Source organism: Cryptomeria japonica, chromosome 8 (assembly GCF_030272615.1).
Source record: "Cryptomeria japonica chromosome 8, Sugi_1.0, whole genome shotgun sequence".
NCBI lineage: Eukaryota > Viridiplantae > Streptophyta > Pinopsida > Cupressales > Cupressaceae > Cryptomeria > Cryptomeria japonica.
In genome coordinates this window covers 405,472,535-405,490,611 of record NC_081412.1, presented here as the reverse complement: position 1 = coordinate 405,490,611, position 18,077 = coordinate 405,472,535, and the positions used below count along the sequence as shown (strand labels likewise).

General features: G+C 35.2%; 1 protein-coding gene across 1 annotated transcript; it reads right to left on the bottom strand.

The window, feature by feature from the left end:
* Positions 1 to 423: 423 nt before the first annotated feature.
* On the bottom strand, positions 424 to 16,923 carry LOC131079470 (probable proline transporter 2). Its single transcript, XM_058017436.2, has 7 exons — positions 16,399 to 16,923; positions 16,087 to 16,311; positions 7,221 to 7,315; positions 6,533 to 6,722; positions 6,200 to 6,324; positions 1,856 to 2,071; positions 424 to 1,126 (listed from the first exon to the last, which is right to left on the bottom strand). Exons 1-7 carry the CDS (start codon positions 16,511 to 16,513, stop codon positions 746 to 748), a joined length of 1,347 nt encoding a protein of 448 aa, XP_057873419.1. The 5' UTR covers positions 16,514 to 16,923; the 3' UTR covers positions 424 to 745.
* Between the last annotated feature and the right edge of the window lie 1,154 nt (positions 16,924 to 18,077).

Here is an 18,077-nt window from a genome sequence, read left to right as displayed (position 1 = left end):
CTTCCTTTATATCTAATGCAATTGATGATGTATTCAGGGGTTGTATTTGGGTTGCCTATGGGCTATTGTAATGGGTAGATAGGCTTTTATTTTCTTGAGCAATACCGAAAAGTTTTCTTACTGGTTCTTTCCCTTCAGTGCTCATTGAACCAGACACCATGTAAAAATTATAAAGATTTAATATAATTTCAGTGGTTCATCCACTTTTTATCAAAAACAAAAAAAAAAAAAAAATTCAAAATTTCAATTCATAATAATTCTTGTTAATTTTTTTTCATAAATTCTATAGAATATCATTTCTTGAAAAGTATTAAAATAAAATTAGGTTAGTCAAACACAAAGTATTAATCGCCATCATGTGAAATTGATTCCATACACTAATTTATCATTTTCCATCAAAACTAACAAACAAGGTAGCGAGTGTTTGCAATAAGATTTATGCTGTTTTTTATTAAGATAAACCTGAATTTTAGAAGGCCATAACACTAGCATGGATTTTGAAAGGGCCATGACCCTTGTACAAAAGAAAGATAATAAACATTAAGAAGTACATAACGCCCTCCCTGCCACAGGACTCAAATAATTTACTGTTGATCACCTAGATTGTAAGCGATCTTTAAAAAGCAGGGGACCCGTTTAGGCTGAATTAGGAGGCGCTTCCATTTCCCTCCCTCCCTGCAGATCAACTTATGGCAACACCGAGACAAATACAGAAAAATAATAATCCAAAAATGAGTTGGTATGTTTAGAGATCAGCGAAGAGATTGTAAGTTTTGGAGTCGAGAACAATGAATCGAACTGCTGCCACTGCTGCTGCTACCGACAACACAGAGAATATGCACACGTTCGCCCAATGCCATGACTTTTGCAATTTGTTGAGCTTCTTCCCCTTTACTCTGATGTACATGTGATTTGCCAGCACAAATGTTAAGGGAAAGGTACTGATTGCACCTGTTAGATTCATAAAATCTCCTAAGAATGGAAGCATTGCTGCAACAAATGTGTTGATTGTCAGGTATGTCCCTCTTCCCCCCAACCTTACACACCAGTTGTATACAGAATACATGCTTTCATTGCTTCTTCCTAATTTTGTGTCCAAATATTCGTACATTGGGCTTGCAAATATCTGCAACCACCATTGCCATAAAAAATAATGTTAATGTAACCAGTTTAATCAAATTATAAACCACAAAGCTTGGAAATTTTATTTTGAACTTAAATTTTAGTAGAAACGACTATCTCAAACAAATAATAACATCTATTAAATTTGGCCCAAAAAAATGATTAATGAATACTGTTTCTCAAAAAAAAAATTGGTGTTTCTTATTTTCATAATGTATTTATGCTTTGTTAACTTCTATTTGGGTACTTCATAGCGTTGTGAATTTCTATTTGGACACATCATAACACATGATCCGATATAATATTTCTTTCCTTTATTTTGACGATGGATTGATCTGAAACAACATTGATGCAAATTAAATTCATCACACGGTTTTTGGAGAAAATTAACTCGATCAAACAAATAATTAATAAAAAATAGGACAACACTAGAGATGACTTAAACAAGGCCAGAGTTGAATTTGGTTAAAAGTCGTCATCATTTAAGTGGTGAATCTTTGCATTTAAGCCACGGGTGTTTGTCACATTACATCAATTAAATAAAGAAAACATGGAATTTATATTAAAACTTTTGAATTCAAACAAATCTAATGTATGGAAATTTGTTTTGAGGCTAAATGGTAAAAAGGCAGCAGCCCAATGGCAGAAAATAACCATTAAAAGATATCCTGGTGAATACCTGGATTCTGAAAACATTTTGCCAACATGTAAATTAAAAGGTTTAGTTATTTACATGCAGGGCTATCACAGTCTGCAGAAAAGCAGCAGTATTTGCCAGAGTTTTAACCCACTTGGGCCCTTGTACACTATTCAGTAGATATGATGAAGTTGATGAACCATAGGCCCAGTACCCTGCAAAGGTAACTGCATATAACAAGAGACTTCCTCCAGTAAATTGGAATACTAGGGCTTTCTGCATGTTCTTTATATATGGACGTTTTACTGTAGCCTGCCACAAAACAATTAGAAAAAAAAGTTAATTTGGACATATTGTAGTATAATATACGCATATTTCTTGATTTTCTGAAAATTTGCTATATTATGGAAATTAAATCTGCTTGCAGTGATATCTGCCATTTGAAGTCATATTAAATAATTACACAGAAGTGTTGGGAAGCAGGATAATCTAAGTTAGAATCAGCAATAAACTAGGTATTTGTGTTTTCAAACTACAAAGTTGAACTCCAACATCTGAACCCTAGGTAAACCCTCAATCAATCGCTCACAACCTATTCACTCTCCATGCAAAACAAATGCTAAGTTTCCGTTTTGATTAACTTTATGACCAAAATCACCATTCAAACCAATGCTCTCATTTTTAGGATTATAAAATAAGACTTACTAACCTAAATTAACTACTCAAGCAATCTGGTAAGCAGATTTGTGCATCCCCCTTAATTAGCACATGAGATGTGATTAACACACATCGGTAAAATGCAAGCATTTCCTATTAGCTAAGACATGGATGTCAGAAACCATACAATACACAGCAAAACTCTTCTTCAATTTGTTTGCTCCTAATTCCACATGCATTTCAATTTGATATCAATACAAATGCATCTTAATAAGCTCAAGTCAGATTCAAAAAAACGCCGCTTCATATTCACCAATAAGGCATATATTTAGCACATGTCGAAATGTATGACCAGGTACTTCAATAAAGAGAAACATCTAAATCTTATTCAAAGTTGATTGACTTTTTCTATTGGTCAAAAGTAAGTGGTGCGAAAGTGAAAAATATAGCACTCTGCATTTTATGGAATAACCTGTCTGTTCCTGAAATACAATCCTGAAGGGACTTGCATAGGCAGCAACTCTTTCTGGTCGATTTCTGTAATTCTGCACTTGTCTATAAACCTCATGCCAAGGGGTCATTAAACAACAGTAACTTCAATTTGTAAAGATTTAATGTTCGGTTAATGTTCTCTTCTGATTGAAGCCTGAGTATGAAGATGGCCCCAAGTTTTGAAACTTTTATATTTTAGTTGACCAAGGTACGAATGAAATTATATGCAGTCGAAGCATACGGTTATTTTCACCTGCAGAAGTTATACCCTAACAGGCGATGACATAAACTTTCAGGAAATGGTAATGCGTGCAAACCATATTTTTGGACCAAGTCTACTTTCTGTTGACTGTCATTAAGGGTAATGTATCATAAGGTACAACCAAATAAACTAAGCGCTGCTTTCATAAGATAAAAAAAAGGAAGCTAATCCCTCATATTGTTTAAAAGATTATTAGCAGCATGAACTTATCAAAATTTACTTACCTCTTTGCTTTATTTCTAACAGAGATGAGGACAATGAACATAAGTGTTAAAGATGGTTTCCTGCACTAGACTTAATTATAGAAGCCTTCATTTATGGACTATAGCGGAGAGATTCTGTGAAGTGCTCCTTGTGCATTTCAGATTCTGATATCATATAAATCTTCCATATTGAACAAAGCTCTGCTGATTTTTACCACAATATCTGTGGTTCAATTGTGATTAAATCATGGGGCATTTTTACATATAGATTCCAGTAAAGATGCTTGAGATAAACTTCCAGATTGATGGATGGAAACTATTTTCTTCATGCATTGACGGTGAAGTGACTTAATGAACAGAAGATGTATATTATCGTTATGTTTCATAAAGAGACAACTAGCAAACTAACTTCCAATTACTTTCAAGACAAGAACTATCACAACTAGAAGTTCTAGAAGTTCTAGTCGAATGCATTTTTCTTGAACTAACAAAGCTATCAAGTCACATTTCCTTGAAATAGAGAAAAACAAACTGCGGAATGGATTGCACAAAGCAGATTTGGGAATCATATTTGAATTGGAAACAAAACACATTTCAGGCATACAAATAAGGTTTGCATCTTCAGCATTGTTATCGTCTTTGCTAAAGCTTTGACTCTCTGCTATTGAAACTGATGAGTGAATTTTAACATTTTCATTGTTCACACTTTAATGGTAATATGTCTGGTCCGCATGTGATTCCCGCCCAGCAGATTTCAAACTCCCCTGCTGCGTCCGTTTTGCCTTCACCTGCGGATGTCCACCACAAGGTTGGTGCCTCCCATGTTGCCGCCCCTACACCTTCTGCCGCAGCTGTTGCCCCTGCCCTTGTTGCTGCAACTTTTGCAATGGAGGATTCGGGGATTGTGCCTACTCCCTCACCTTCTCCTCGGGCTGTGTCGGTTGCTGCTGTTGATGGTGGTCAGGTTCGGGCTTCTTTTTGTGTTGGGGCCCCCTCTCTCGGACATTTTTCCACTGCTGGTGGGTGAAGCTTTGCTCACATGGCCAGATCTGCTGCTGCTCATCCTTCCAAGGGGAAATACCGTCCTCTTCCTTGAGCCAAGACCTCCCTTGTGGTGGTTTGTGGCCAAGATGTGGTAGAAAATGTTGGTTTTCACCAACGTTGTGGGTTGGTGTGCAAATTTGTTGGGTTTTGGCCTTCTCTCCTTGATCTTTATCGTTGGGTGAGTGATTCTTGGAAGCCATTGGTTGATGGTAGCATTGAGCTTTACCCTTGTGCTAAAGGTTTTTTCATTGCTTCCTTTGCTTCTTCTGATGATCGTGACTTGGTGCTGAGTTGTGGGCTTGGGGAGTTAACTCTCTCTCCGTCAAACCCTGGACAACTTCTTTTAACCCTCTTACTAAACCACTCAATGTGCGTCTGGTATGGATTCGCCTTCCCAATCTTCCCCTTCATTTTTGGGAGCATTCTTGTTATGAGGCCATTGGTAGCTCTATCAGTCGATTCTTGAAGGTTGATGATTCCACGTCCTTCATGGGTCATTCTACTTCTGCTCACATTTTAATTGACATTCACATCTCTATGCGTCTCCCTGGAGATGTGGTTCTTATGGTTGGGGATAGGCCATGGACTCAATCGCTAGATTATGAGGCCCTCCCCTTTCGTTGTCGTAGACACTTCTCAACGGGTCACTTAGCTTCAAATTGTTCTCTCTCGCACCATAAAGGTGCTGCTACTTGGTGGAAAGATGCTAGTGCTGATCATTTGACTACCAAGGCTTTTGATTTAGATGAATCCTCACATGTGGATGAAGATTCCTCCCAAGATGAGGTTGTGTCTCTTCCTGCTGTCAAGGCCTCTGTTGGCCCCCTAGATGCTACTGGTGTGGCCTCCTTTGGCCTTGAGGCTTTTACTCATGTTGCTCCTGTTCTACAGCAACAGTCTAGTCTTGGTGAGTCTGTTCCTGATGTTGTTCTATAGCAACTGTAGCTCCAGATGTGGACAGATACTCCGAGGGGATTCCCCATTTGACCCTACCTACAATGTTGTACTTAATAATAGTTTTGTCTAGACTGTTATTTGTTGCAAGCGGAAAGGTAAGTCTTCTCCCCCCTCTCCAAATTCTTCCATGTCGAGGTTCAGGGGTTTCTCCCCACCCTTGAGTCGGGATATTAGCTTTTTGCTATTGTGTTGTTGGTTTTGCAGGCCTTTAATAGTGGTCTTCTAACTTGCTGTTAATGGCTTGTTCGACCTGTGCTTGTTTAGGGTCAGCACCCTTGTTTTACTGCCTTTCTTTTTGCCGCCTTCAGGCTGTTTGTATACAGGGCCAGCACCCTTGTTTTGCTGCTTATTTTAATCAAAAACATTTTCATTGTTGTGATCCAACTATGACCTTAATAATGTCGTCTTGATTTTAGCCCTGAAATGTGTTAAGTATCATAACAGTTCTTGATGTTACAAAGCGTTGGGTTATTGTTTTCTGATGTGTACTAGCCTACCAGAAACATAACTAGTTTTACCAAACACTTTACCAAGTCAGTTTATTAATTAATTGAATTTATTTTTTAATTTATGCTTTTAAAAAATGGCTAAGAGATGTTTTCCTAAAATCTCAGAAGAATACCGTGTTTCTCATTTAATGAGAGTAAGAATAAAACTGAAATATTTAATAAACCGCCTATTAAGTCCGAATCTTATGAGGAAGTTGAATGAATTGAGAGCAATAAGGAAAACAACCCAATTGTTTGAAAACTTTATCAGTTCGACAAGGAAGTAATTGCTGATTTTTTTAATACCAAACATAAGAAAAGTATAATCTTACAATACCTGTATTTCTGGAAGCATTCCTGTATTATATGCAAAAACAAGATTTGCTGTAGCGCCAATTGAGCTAAAAATTTTGGTTGTCTTTGAGCCTTGAATCCCGTAATCCCTTGCCGGGCTATTGATACCTAAATAGCAAGAGTAATAGAAAATTAGCATGAAGTGAAACTCTTTCTTGCAGAACTAGTCTTTGGAATGATAAGCTCTTTGGTAAAGATCTGAGTACCTAGTAGTTTAAATCATCTAATAATTAGGAATGTTTAAAAATGACAGCAAGTTTATTACGTGGCCATGCATCAACAAAACTCAATTCAAAAAGGTCAGTGTGAGAGGTACCATCTTTTATGGATAGCCCGAGCGCAATAACAATATAGATGAGAGTGAGGAAAGTTGAAACACCTAGCCAGAGTCTTAAAGCTGATAGGTATGGTATGCCAAATGCAAACATACCACAAACAATCCCTGCAATTGTGATGCAGTATGGTAATTTCATCATGCCTTCACTACTGTATGAAGTATATATTGCCTGCATGAATCAATTTGAAGCATACACACTTGCGATTTAATATTTGCCTATCAAAATGGAAATGCATTAAATATGATCTTATATGTTGATGACCAATCCTCACAGTTTTTCTATATTGAATATTCACATGTGATTCTTTGTAACCAATGCTGTATTTCTGTACTCTACGCTACGTGTATTGTTCAGTTTGATCCAATTGGTGCGTGTATCTCAAATATGTTTTCAACCTGTGATCCATGCAATTTTAAGCCCTTTATATTTGCAAATTGGGGATGAAATGACCTTTCTTCTTTGAGAAGCAAGACTCGACAGAATTGATTACTATCAAAAAAATTCAATAACTAGAAATTAGAGATGGATGATAAAATATCATGCCGAGGATTCATATTCGTAAAATACAGGAGAGGTGACTTAAATTTTTCATGTTTTAGGAGTAGCGGCTATAAAAAAAAACTGGAGGTCCTAGAACTTGGGGTGACAGGGACATTGGATACCTACCTTCAAAGCTTGCCCTGCTAAAATGATATACCCCGTGTTGATCATAAAGAGATTGATATATTGTAGAGCCCATGTAAGATAATACATTCTTCTACCTGTCAATACGAGAAAAGAAACCATTCATAAGTAAATAATAACCACTAAGAAAGTGCAACAAGACATTCAATAAGCACTTTTATGACAATGAAAATAGTAAATACATTTTAACATACATTGAGTGTGACCAATTCTAAACAATCAAATCCACTGGAATTGGCTATGGTATTGTATTTTATATCTCTTGTAGTAAGAAGCCTCTTGTTTATGGTTTAGAGTCTTAGACTATAACTGGTGTTTTTATTTTAGGCCATAGGGGGAGTTGGGGGATAGTATGGCGGGCAGCTACTAAAATAATTTATAAAATTTAAATTTGAGTTTTTTATATATAATAAAAATATTTTAAAATAACATAAATAAATTAATAAAAAATAAAATTTTAATAAATAAGTATAAGAATAATTTATTAATTTTATAACATATAATTACACATAGCTTAGGTTAGGGTCTTATGGATGAGGGATAGGGTTCATTGAGAATTTTTAGAAATATTTTAAACTGGTTCCACATATTTAAAAGTACAATTCAGCTAAAAAGTTTAAGCTCTTAAATTTAGGGAAGCTAGTTGATTGAATTGCAAATATAGAAATAGAAATAAATAAATAAATATCATTTTCTTTTAATTTTTTTGTTGGCGGAAATCTAAAACTTCAGCTGATTGACAAGTGCCAGAAAAAAATCCTATGCTGGTGGACTGATTTCTAAAGCCACCCCATTCACCCACTCAAAACTGCAGCCATAAAATATAAAAGCTGCTCTTATTCAGAAAAAAATTCCAATTAATCCTGTAAGATTTTTTTATTTCATGAAACCCCTCTTCTTAAAAATAAATGCTGAAACCCCTATAAGACCCAGCCTTAGATAGTAAACTTCATATTCCATAAACATTCACAAACACTAATATTAACGAATAGCACCTAATAACCACTATCACAATTGTCCTAGAACTCTCTAGAAAAGATTAGTGGGAAATTCCTTTGCCTGGTTTTTGAATGAGGCTTGGTAGTGAGGTGAAGATGATGGATTAGGGGGAGGGCATCGATCTTTGGCTGGGGGTTGCTTCCTGACATAGTGCAAGCTAATTTTGTTAGGAATCACAAGAATCTGCTTTGACCTGTCGAGTTGGTGAAGGGTAGGAGTTTGCAGTCGAGGGCTAGAGGAGGTGGCGGGCTTTCTAATGGTTTTCGGGATCTCTAGGAGTACTTTGACATGAAGAAATCAAAGGATGTTGGCCCCCTGCACACTTCTCGGATTTCTTGGATTTTCTACGTCGTGTTGTTATAGATTGTCTCTTGCCATTGTGGATGGAAATAGTGTTCTTGATGGGTTTCGTTTGGGTCAAGGTTTGAGATGCGGATTTCTCCTCCCTTTTATGAGCCTGTTCGTGATGTCAGTGACGAGATATATCGTCTTGTTGGAGTACCCATGTGCACGACAAAAATTTGCAAGATGTGTCCACCGAGAAGGTGTAGTAGCTATGTAGGAATGGGACTCCTTTGGTGAGGCTCCTAAGAGAAGCATGATATCCCTGAGCAGGTTTCCAAGGGTTCTCTCTCTATCTAGGCCAAGTTGTAATTTTGGAGCTTTGAGTAAGGAAGCAGGGGAACTTTTGGTGGTGGGAACCCAAGTGTGCCTTATGCCAAAAGTGCTGAAGGGACTAATGGTGTTTGGTTTTCATTACATGTTTGAAGGTCAGGAATCTTGGGTAGATTCGACCGATGGTAAGAAGAACTATTCCAAACTTGCTGTGTCTTATTCTTTAGAAATGTTTTGGACAATAAGCGCATTCATCACAGGATTCCTGATTTAGTAGTTGAATTATTGTACACAAAGCTATAAAACACGTATTGGGAAGTTTCTAGGTTCTAGACAAAACATAGACATGGTTAGAAGCAAGCTGTTGAATCCTGTGATTTTTCAGGTGATTTCAGGTACAAAAGGTATTGGAATCGAATTCTGAAATGAAGCTCTGTGTGCATTTTGGGTTCGTGTTTTTAGATGTCGAAATGTTTAGTGATTCTGATTTGATCTTTTTTATATTCTTAAGACTTACATTGTTGATTAGCAAACCTAGAATTTATCTATCATGAGATTCTAATTTGATCTGTTTGATATTGAAAACTGAATTTAAATTAGTATGTTATGTTGCAAAATTTGAAATTTGTAGTATATATTATTTTTGTACGAACATACCGAAAATATATCCAACCTCAAAAAAAAAAATTCTGTCACCGACGTACCCGTTCCTGTTTCCGTACCCGATTCAGCAACTTAGGTTAGAAGATAGGCTAAGAGGACCTGAAAATTGTGCGGTCAAATTGAGATCTTTGCTTTGGCTAATGGTTTCTTCTTCGTCTCCTTTTTAAATGGTAATTTAAATGGTAAGGACCGTGTATGGATCCTCTTGGATGGTCCTTGGTTATTAGGACAAACAGGGCTCTTCCTAAAAAACAGAAACTTGGTTTTGCTCCTAAGGAGGAATGCATTGACAGGGTTCTCGTTTGGATTAGCTTTTGAACTTGCAATTGGAGTATTAGAAGGATGAGGATAAGACTGGAAAAGCTACATCTTTCGGACAATTCATTGTTTTTGATGTGGTTACCCAATCTGAAGACATCTGTTGTATGCAAGATTCTGTGTGAATGCTGACGTGGATTAGGTCTTTCATGATCAGTCATTCTGTCCTCTAAATTTGCCATTTGGGTACAACATATTTAGTATGAGGTCTCTAAAGTTTGCTAGGAGTGCCACAATCTAGTCACTCTACCTCTATTTGCCCTGTTGATAGGAGGAATTCAAAATTACGGATATAAAAGTAAATGAATGAAATAAGTTTTAGTTTACGAAAATGAATAGTTGTTTTTCTTGGCCTAGTTGTATGTTAAAGATGTTAGCCACGAATCAGGAAATAGAGAAATTGAGTGTGATGTTTAGAGGGAGTTTAAATTTTTTACTTTATTAGAGATTAATCTAATAATTCTCGTGTTCAAAGGTTAGAGTTTGCTAAGGAGAAGCCGAGAAAAGCAACAGCTTCATTCTTGGTTTAAAGACCCTAGGTCAGGTTTCTCCAAATTTGAATGTTCCAAAGAAGGATAGTAGGAAAGGGGAAGTTGATTAGAGGTAAACCTAAGGGACCTTCCTTTGAAGAAAGTGATATCAGCTCTATTAGGAAGAATTAGCCTTAGATAGCTTGCCATCATCAAGCAAGGTAAAAAGAAAAATGGAGGAGTCGAGTAAGCAAAGAAGGAAAACTTTATTGTACAGACATTTGGCTGAAGATAAATTTGACCCTTGTTCTTTATCCCTTTCTAAGCATTGTCCCGTCCACATAAAAAACAAATGGGCAATCAATCTAGTATGACGATTTCCCGAGGCTCCGAGAAATCTATTGATTTAGAAATTGAAGTTAAAATACGGATATTGAACAGGAAGAAATACCATTTCAAAATTACTAAGGGTATGGCAATTGATTGAAATCAAGGTACTCTGGAGTGCTACGGCTTCAAGTTGCTTATCTGGTTTTGTATTTGTTGGTTTCCAATGAATTAATTTGAGTTGTGTTCTCTGTTGTCAGTAATTAGTCTTAGGGACACTTTTCAATGATAATTTACGGTTGTCTGTATTGTTTATTTCTTGTTTATAGTATATAGCCGTAATGACGATGGTCCATGTTGTAGCTTCATTGTTGTTTGTTGAGAACAAAATATGAAACGGGATTTATTTCTAAGAGATGTAAAAATGTCGTGCCATTCATAAAACATAGACATATTACACAACTAATTTAGCAAAAATAATCATCATCCAGTTGATACCTCAGAAACTACCCCTCTTCTCTAATTTTTTCTTCCGTCTTCTCTTTTCCTATTTGGTTTCGATGAATCTAAAAGAGCATTATGCATGGATTTACAATCATCTTGAAAGTTGAATGGCCTTGGCGGGCCACCATTTTAAGATTTTATTCACTACAATGTTTTTTATTTTATTTTTCTATTGTTATGTGCTCGATTTGGGAGATGCCTTAAAGTCTGGGGAAGGCCAAAAGATCTAAAAATTCCCCCAAAAGATCAAAAAAACAGAAAAGAGGCCCAAAAAAATGGGGCCAAGGAGAGGGCATCCCTCCATATTACCAAGTCCGCAGAACGTCCTTAATGTCACTCAGACTGTGCTCCTGTGGAACACTACAGAATTCCATTCAACTGCAAAATTCCTTTGGGTGTGCATTCTGATTATTTTATTCATAAAGGAAAAACAGTTTTCTATTAAAAATAAATTAAAATCCTTCAAATACCAAATGCATATTTAGAAAAATGAGTTTCATGGATCGCATGGTGACAAGAATTCACAGGTTTTAGTCCTCCAAAGCCACAGATTAAAATGATTCTTGTATGAAGTCTGTTTATAAATTATTTATTGAAGATTTCAGACTGATAGTTCACTACTGACCTTAGCTTTAGCTACAGAGCGAAACTAACAATGCTATATCGGTAATAGAATTGTAATCAACAATAAGATTAGAATGTTTGAGATTTACTCAAAATCTTGGATTTTATTGGTCAAGAACAATTCGATTGTTCCACCGGACTGTCCTCACATATGGGGTATTTTTTTCGTAATATCCTCTGCTTTTAGCATGGGGTTTTGTTAAGGAAATACTTAATACAGTTAGGCAGTCCGTGAGTAAAGTGAAAAGATGCGATTCTTGATGGCAAGTACACGTGGGAATCTGATCGGAGCTTGGATCCATCAAAAAGTTATTCAGCATTGAATGTAGGGTGATTTTTGTTTCGAAAAAGGAAGAATGGAAAGACAAATATTTAAGCGATCGATATTTCAAGCTATACTTTTTCTAAGCAAAGTACTTATTCAATCTGCCTAAGCAAATTTCCACAGAAACCTTCTTTTTTAAGATTATGGATCGAGGAAGTTTGGATTTTCAAGGTATTTTTGTTGGTATATATATTGAATCTATTGGTATATATATTGAATCTAGTTGGTTGGCAACATTCTTGATACCAGCATAATTCTTCTTTTCCGAGTTGGGATAAAGTCTCCCACAAGGGTACAAAGCATTTTCTAACACCTCTTAACTTTTCAGTGGATGTTCCCTGCTTAAAAAGTAAAAACATAAAAAATCAGGTTAATAATTATATACTCTAGATGCGATATCCCCATTTCTAACTGGTCCAAAAGACCTAAAGGGAAAACATTCTTAATTTTACGTGTAGAAAATGTAGATAGCAAAACAAATTGCAAAATTGGGATATGGGGTTTAAAAGATGCAAGTTTGGCCAAAATAAACTTAAAAAGAGTCTTTAAAGTAACTGTGAGCAAAAACCTTAATTCAATGTTTTTGAAACTCTTATATGCAGATGGTCTTGACCTAAAAGTACAATTCCCTAAACTAACAATCTAATGTTGATACGAAACCTTTCTCCCACAATAATTTGCTTGTCATTTTCATGGTGAGAATGGTGAATGAAAGGTATGATCAACATTTTTTCATTTGAACAAGCACCGTCAACAATTCTTTGTACCAATTTACTGCATAATTTCTCATATTTGCAAAGGATCATAATGTGTATTTTGCTTCCACTTCAAATGATACTGTGTCTTTGGTAGACTGGGAGTTGTAAACTACTTGGTGATCAATTAAAGATCTTAGAAAGCTTAATGAACATAATTTGAATGGTTGAAAAATAAAAATCATGTGTTAATGAAAAACTATAAAAGTGGGAACCCAATAAAGAATAAAGAAATAAAAAAAATTGGAAAAATTTAAAAAAAAAAATAAATAATGGAAGAATAAAGTTGAGGTTACAATTTGATGAATGGTGATGTTAGATTTTTTTTATAGATTTTACTAAAAAAATTGATATTGATATTTTATTACAAAGTATATTTAGTAGATTTTTTATTTGATTAAAGTTGCAGAAGTTACAATTGCAAGTTCCTATTTCTATTTCAAAAGGGAATTGAATACAACACTTAAAATGTCCAAATTAGAATAGGAGAAATTGAATACATCTCAAATGTCAAACTTCACCAACTTATGCTTACACCCGTATATCTGGTGAATTTTGTATTGTTAAGAAGCTAAGGTGTAACAAATAAAATTCAGTTTGAAGTTAAATAAAACTCATTTAAATCTCAATTTTAACTTAACTTAGAATGAGACAAAGAAGAAAATATACTACAAATAAAACTTAGTTACATTTCTATTGAAAGTTTGAAGTTAAATGAAGTTCAATTAATTCAAGTGAACCATGGGGACACATCAAACCCACCCCACCCCACCCACCATGTTTTTGAGATGAGGACATTTTGGGAACACAAGGATGTGGGGAAAATGTTCCCCCATCCCACTGGCACCGCCGTTGAGACTTCAAGGATAACGAGGACGGTTGGACATCCTCGGGATGTCCCGAGGACTCCCAAGAGTCTCTTCACCATCTTAGGGATGCCTAGCAGTCTCCCATAGCCCCCAATTATAAACTCCGACCTTAAACAAAAATTGGTGAAAAGGACATTTGGAATGAAGTTTTGTGAGGCTTTGGAGGTCTTATTTGTGCTTTTTGGTAAAGGCTTTGCCCCTCAACCCTGCCTTATATTAGCCCCCAAACCCCACAAGGGGTGCTGCCCCTCAACCCTGCTAGGGGATCTGCCCTCAAACCCCTGCAAGGGGCACTACCTCTTGACCCCGTTGGAAGCTCTACCCCCATTCCCTCGTGAGGGCACTACCATTTGATCCCAAACTACCACCCACCATTCTTATTGCCAATGCAATTATTATCATGTTTTTTATGTTTATTAGTTTAAATTTTAGTTAGTATGTTGAAGTTTCATTTACAATTCTTATACTTCTTGATTTGGTCCCAAAGTTCCAAAACTCTGCCCACCATTGTTAATGTTCAAATTCCAATGTAATCAATTTCATGTTTTCAATGTTTATTAGCATAAGCTTTGTATAGTGTGGCAAAGTTTCATTTAGAGTTCTTATACTTATTCCTACATTTTTTTATAACTAATTTTTCAAGTACTATATGTATTTGTGCCACCACCCCATCGTTGTCCCCAAACTTAGGCCCTTGATCCCCCAATCCTCAAAAACCATCCCCTCGTTAGGAAACCCCATGGAACTATAATTAAATCCCAAGTCTAAATCAACTTAGAATGAGAGAAAAACTACAAATAAGAATCAGTTACATCCCTACCAAAAAAAGTACAAAATTACATAAAATTGATTAAATCTCATCTTTGACTTAATTAGAATGACAAATGGGTTTCATCCATGTTTGAGATTTCAAACTAATTATATCTACAAATAAAATTTATTGACAATTGTAAGTTTTCATTGTCTATCATTAATCAAAATTAAAAATAATTGCACTAAGATGTAGTGAAATAACATAAACTTATTAACAAAAATTATAAAAGAGCCTACAAATACTTTTTTAAAACTCTAAATATGAAAAATTTGTTTAAAAAGAACAAACTAATCTTAATAATACAAATAAAATGATTTTTTTCTGATATAAATCAAGTAATCAATGTAAATAAAATAATTATTACATAAATATAATCATTCAAGCTTCATACCTTAGAATTTATAAAATAAATATATATTAAAATATATATATTAATTAATAATTATTGAATGTATTGTATTATTAATATTACATTAAATAATAAAGATTTTCATATTTTTATAAAAGATTATTATTAGTAATTATTTTAGTTCTTAAAATACATATATTTTAAAATATATGCATATTTTAATTTTATATAAATAAAAATATTTGACAAAAAATTAATCTATAAAGTAGTTTGATCTAAACATTGATGGAAAATTTGTACACCCAATTAATCCGGAAATCTACATACTTGACTTTATAATAAATATTTATTCTTATCATGATTACAGTTTGTAAAATGTAAATTCTCGAAATTTAATTTTGTCCTAAAACACATTCAACTATTTAGAAAAACAAAAAACACAATGAACATTCTGTGTAAGCTCTGCCCTTAACAAATACATTATTAATTTCAGCTAAGATGTTCGATGATCATGATCATTTAGCGTGCATAAATGCAGAATGCACGGCCCCATAGTACGTTTATAAGACTAATTTATAAAACATACTATAAAACCAGTGCATTCTATACCCACAAATAATGGGGCACTATAAGGTGTAAATTTATTCAAGAAAAGCTTGCATGCATGCACGCAGTCCAAAACAGCAGTTATTAAAGCCTAACCCTGGTCCTCTATATTATTGCTCGAACTTAAAGTTCATTTATGTAACTGTTTTAGAAATGGTCAAATACACCCATACGGCCATCAAATTTAAGCATTCTGTAAATAACAGGGCGCTGTAAGTTGAAAAAAAGAAAGAAAGAATGGACAAGCTAAGAATAGCCTATGAGACACCGGGGCACTCTAGTTGTAAAAATGCATTTGAAAAAAGCTGGGAGTTGGACGGCATGCACACCGTCCAGAACAGCACTTATTGAAAACTAACACACCACGTTATCAACTTGTCCAATTATTACTCGCTCTTATATTGTATACAACTTTTATTTTACTCGTACACTTTGCGTTCTTATCAAGAGTACGTCTGATTTATCAATGATTATCTGAATCGAATTTTTGCCGTATTGATACTACTTTCTAGGAATTGAAACCCTGACTTGTTCCTACCAGTATCACGGACTAAAACCTACAAACTGAATCTTGAAATTCCGGAAATGAAGATAAGGCTGAAAGGCGTACCATAGATATGACCAGCTAGGTCACGGTATCGAATGTGCCGCTTGCCTCCCGTTTCATGGAGCCGCGCGAGAATGACATTTGCATAGAGAGAGACGAGAGCGGCGACAAGCAACCCTATAGTGCCTGCGATCCAACCGAGAGGCACCATTATTATCCCCGAGTATCCCAAAATATACGCGCTGTTCACTCCAGTCGTCAGAACAAACCCTACTTGATACCACGGATCTGCAAAGCGTTCCACAAACTCAAAACCTGTAAAGAATAAAACAATTTTCAAATTAATTGAAATGCATTTGCTTTAGGTAAGCATACCGCGACTTATGAGATGAGCCGTGCCCTCCGACGCTTCCAGATCTGCAGACGCTTTGCTTTTATCGTAATCATCCTGCTGCTCTGAAACTCCGTCAAATTGAGCCACGTCCGCCATTGCTGCTCTTTATTTTTTTCTTGAAACACAAATTTTTTTCTGTCCCTCTCGTTCTTCCGCTCGAATTTGTGAGTAGTCTTACACTCTGTACTTGTAGCAGTTGCAGCGTGCCCCCACACTAGGTATATTGCAGAGGATGATTCTGTTGAAATCGTATGCAGATCAATAATATGATCGTATCAGATACCAAAAGATTTGAAAAAATTGTCACCGTCGTTCAATATTCGCAATGATTTTCATGCATTGTCCCAAATCCCGGCTACTGCTATCATTTTCTGTGCATTAACTTATTTAAAACGTGAAAAAGGATTGCGAATAAATTGGCTAACCAGAGGTTGAAATCATGTCGAGTTTCAACCGCACACGGCTTGAAAAAGTGATCGACATCGTTTAACCCTTTGTTTTATTCCCTCCAATTTTTTATTTTATTTTTTCTTCCTTTGGCCGTGACAGGAGGCAAAGATCAAAATTGAAAGTGCCAATACCTATTTGTGCGTTTTTTAAAATATTTCTTTGACCAACAAATATTTAAAATAAATACTTTTTTATAAATAATTAGTGGTCAATCTAACATTCCATAGTAGTGGGCCGGCGGTTCAAATGGGTGGTGGATATGGTCAAACCTTGGGAGTGAAACTTTAAGTGTAGAGAGAGAAATTGTTCACACTGTGCTTGTTTAGCATTTATTTTAGTCTTTTACTTAGATCATCTAAAATGTTTATTTTTTAATTATTTGGTACACTAAGGATTTAATTGAGGCCATGTTCAAGACGAGATTTTGTCTCAAATAATAGAGTTTATTTGCAAATGTAGATTGCATGATCATAGATGACACCCCCATAGTTGAATGGAGGATATTTTTATGTCCATACGAGTCACTAGTGTAGCAACGGACATATTGTGATCGTATGAGATGCTAACACAACAAACCAAACACGACCAGGCATGGGTTCCTCTAATTGATAAAAAATCTTAGGATAAAAATCAAAAGTAGAGGTCAAAATCTTGGCATTATCCTAAACTAAAAAAATGTCTTAACCTTCTTCAAATGTCAAATACGACGACTATGCCCATCTTACCCTTATTCCACACATTTACTATTTATAAACATCTTCTTCTTGAGAAATAAAATTATTCCTTTACCAAAATAATGTTTAATTAATATGACAATCAATTAACCTAATTAAGAGTTATAATAGGTCATGTAACAAATTTTGGGAAATCTAGAAAAATGAGAAATGAAAATTTGTTTTTTTATATGTTCGAATAGATAGTTATCCATTGTTTTGATCATAGCTTTTGAATCACAACTTCTTATATGTGTTGGAGGCAAAATAATGAAATTTGAACTAAGTTGTCTTTAGAATTTGATAGTATGATTCCAAGCATTATAGGTTTGATCTCAGGTTTCATGAATTTGATCATTCTTCCACAATTCATCTATGATGCATAGATCTAGATGAGTGAAATATAGGTTTCTAAAGTCGTAAGTACCTAAAAATGAGCATGCATACATGACAATTTGATGAGAATATACTAATTCAACTCATGACCCTACATGGCA

Excerpts from the sequence above, each read along its gene's own strand:
- LOC131079470 (XM_058017436.2), bottom strand. The coding sequence starts at position 16,513 with ATGGCGGACGTGGCTCAATTTGACGGAGTTTCAGAGCAGCAGGATGAT. Across the intron at positions 2,072-6,199 it reads GAATGCTTCCAGAAATACAG|GCTACAGTAAAACGTCCATA; the intron begins GTATTGTAAGAT and ends GTTTTGTGGCAG. Across the intron at positions 1,127-1,855 it reads AGACTGTGATAGCCCTGCAT|ATATTTGCAAGCCCAATGTA; the intron begins GTAAATAACTAA and ends TGGTGGTTGCAG.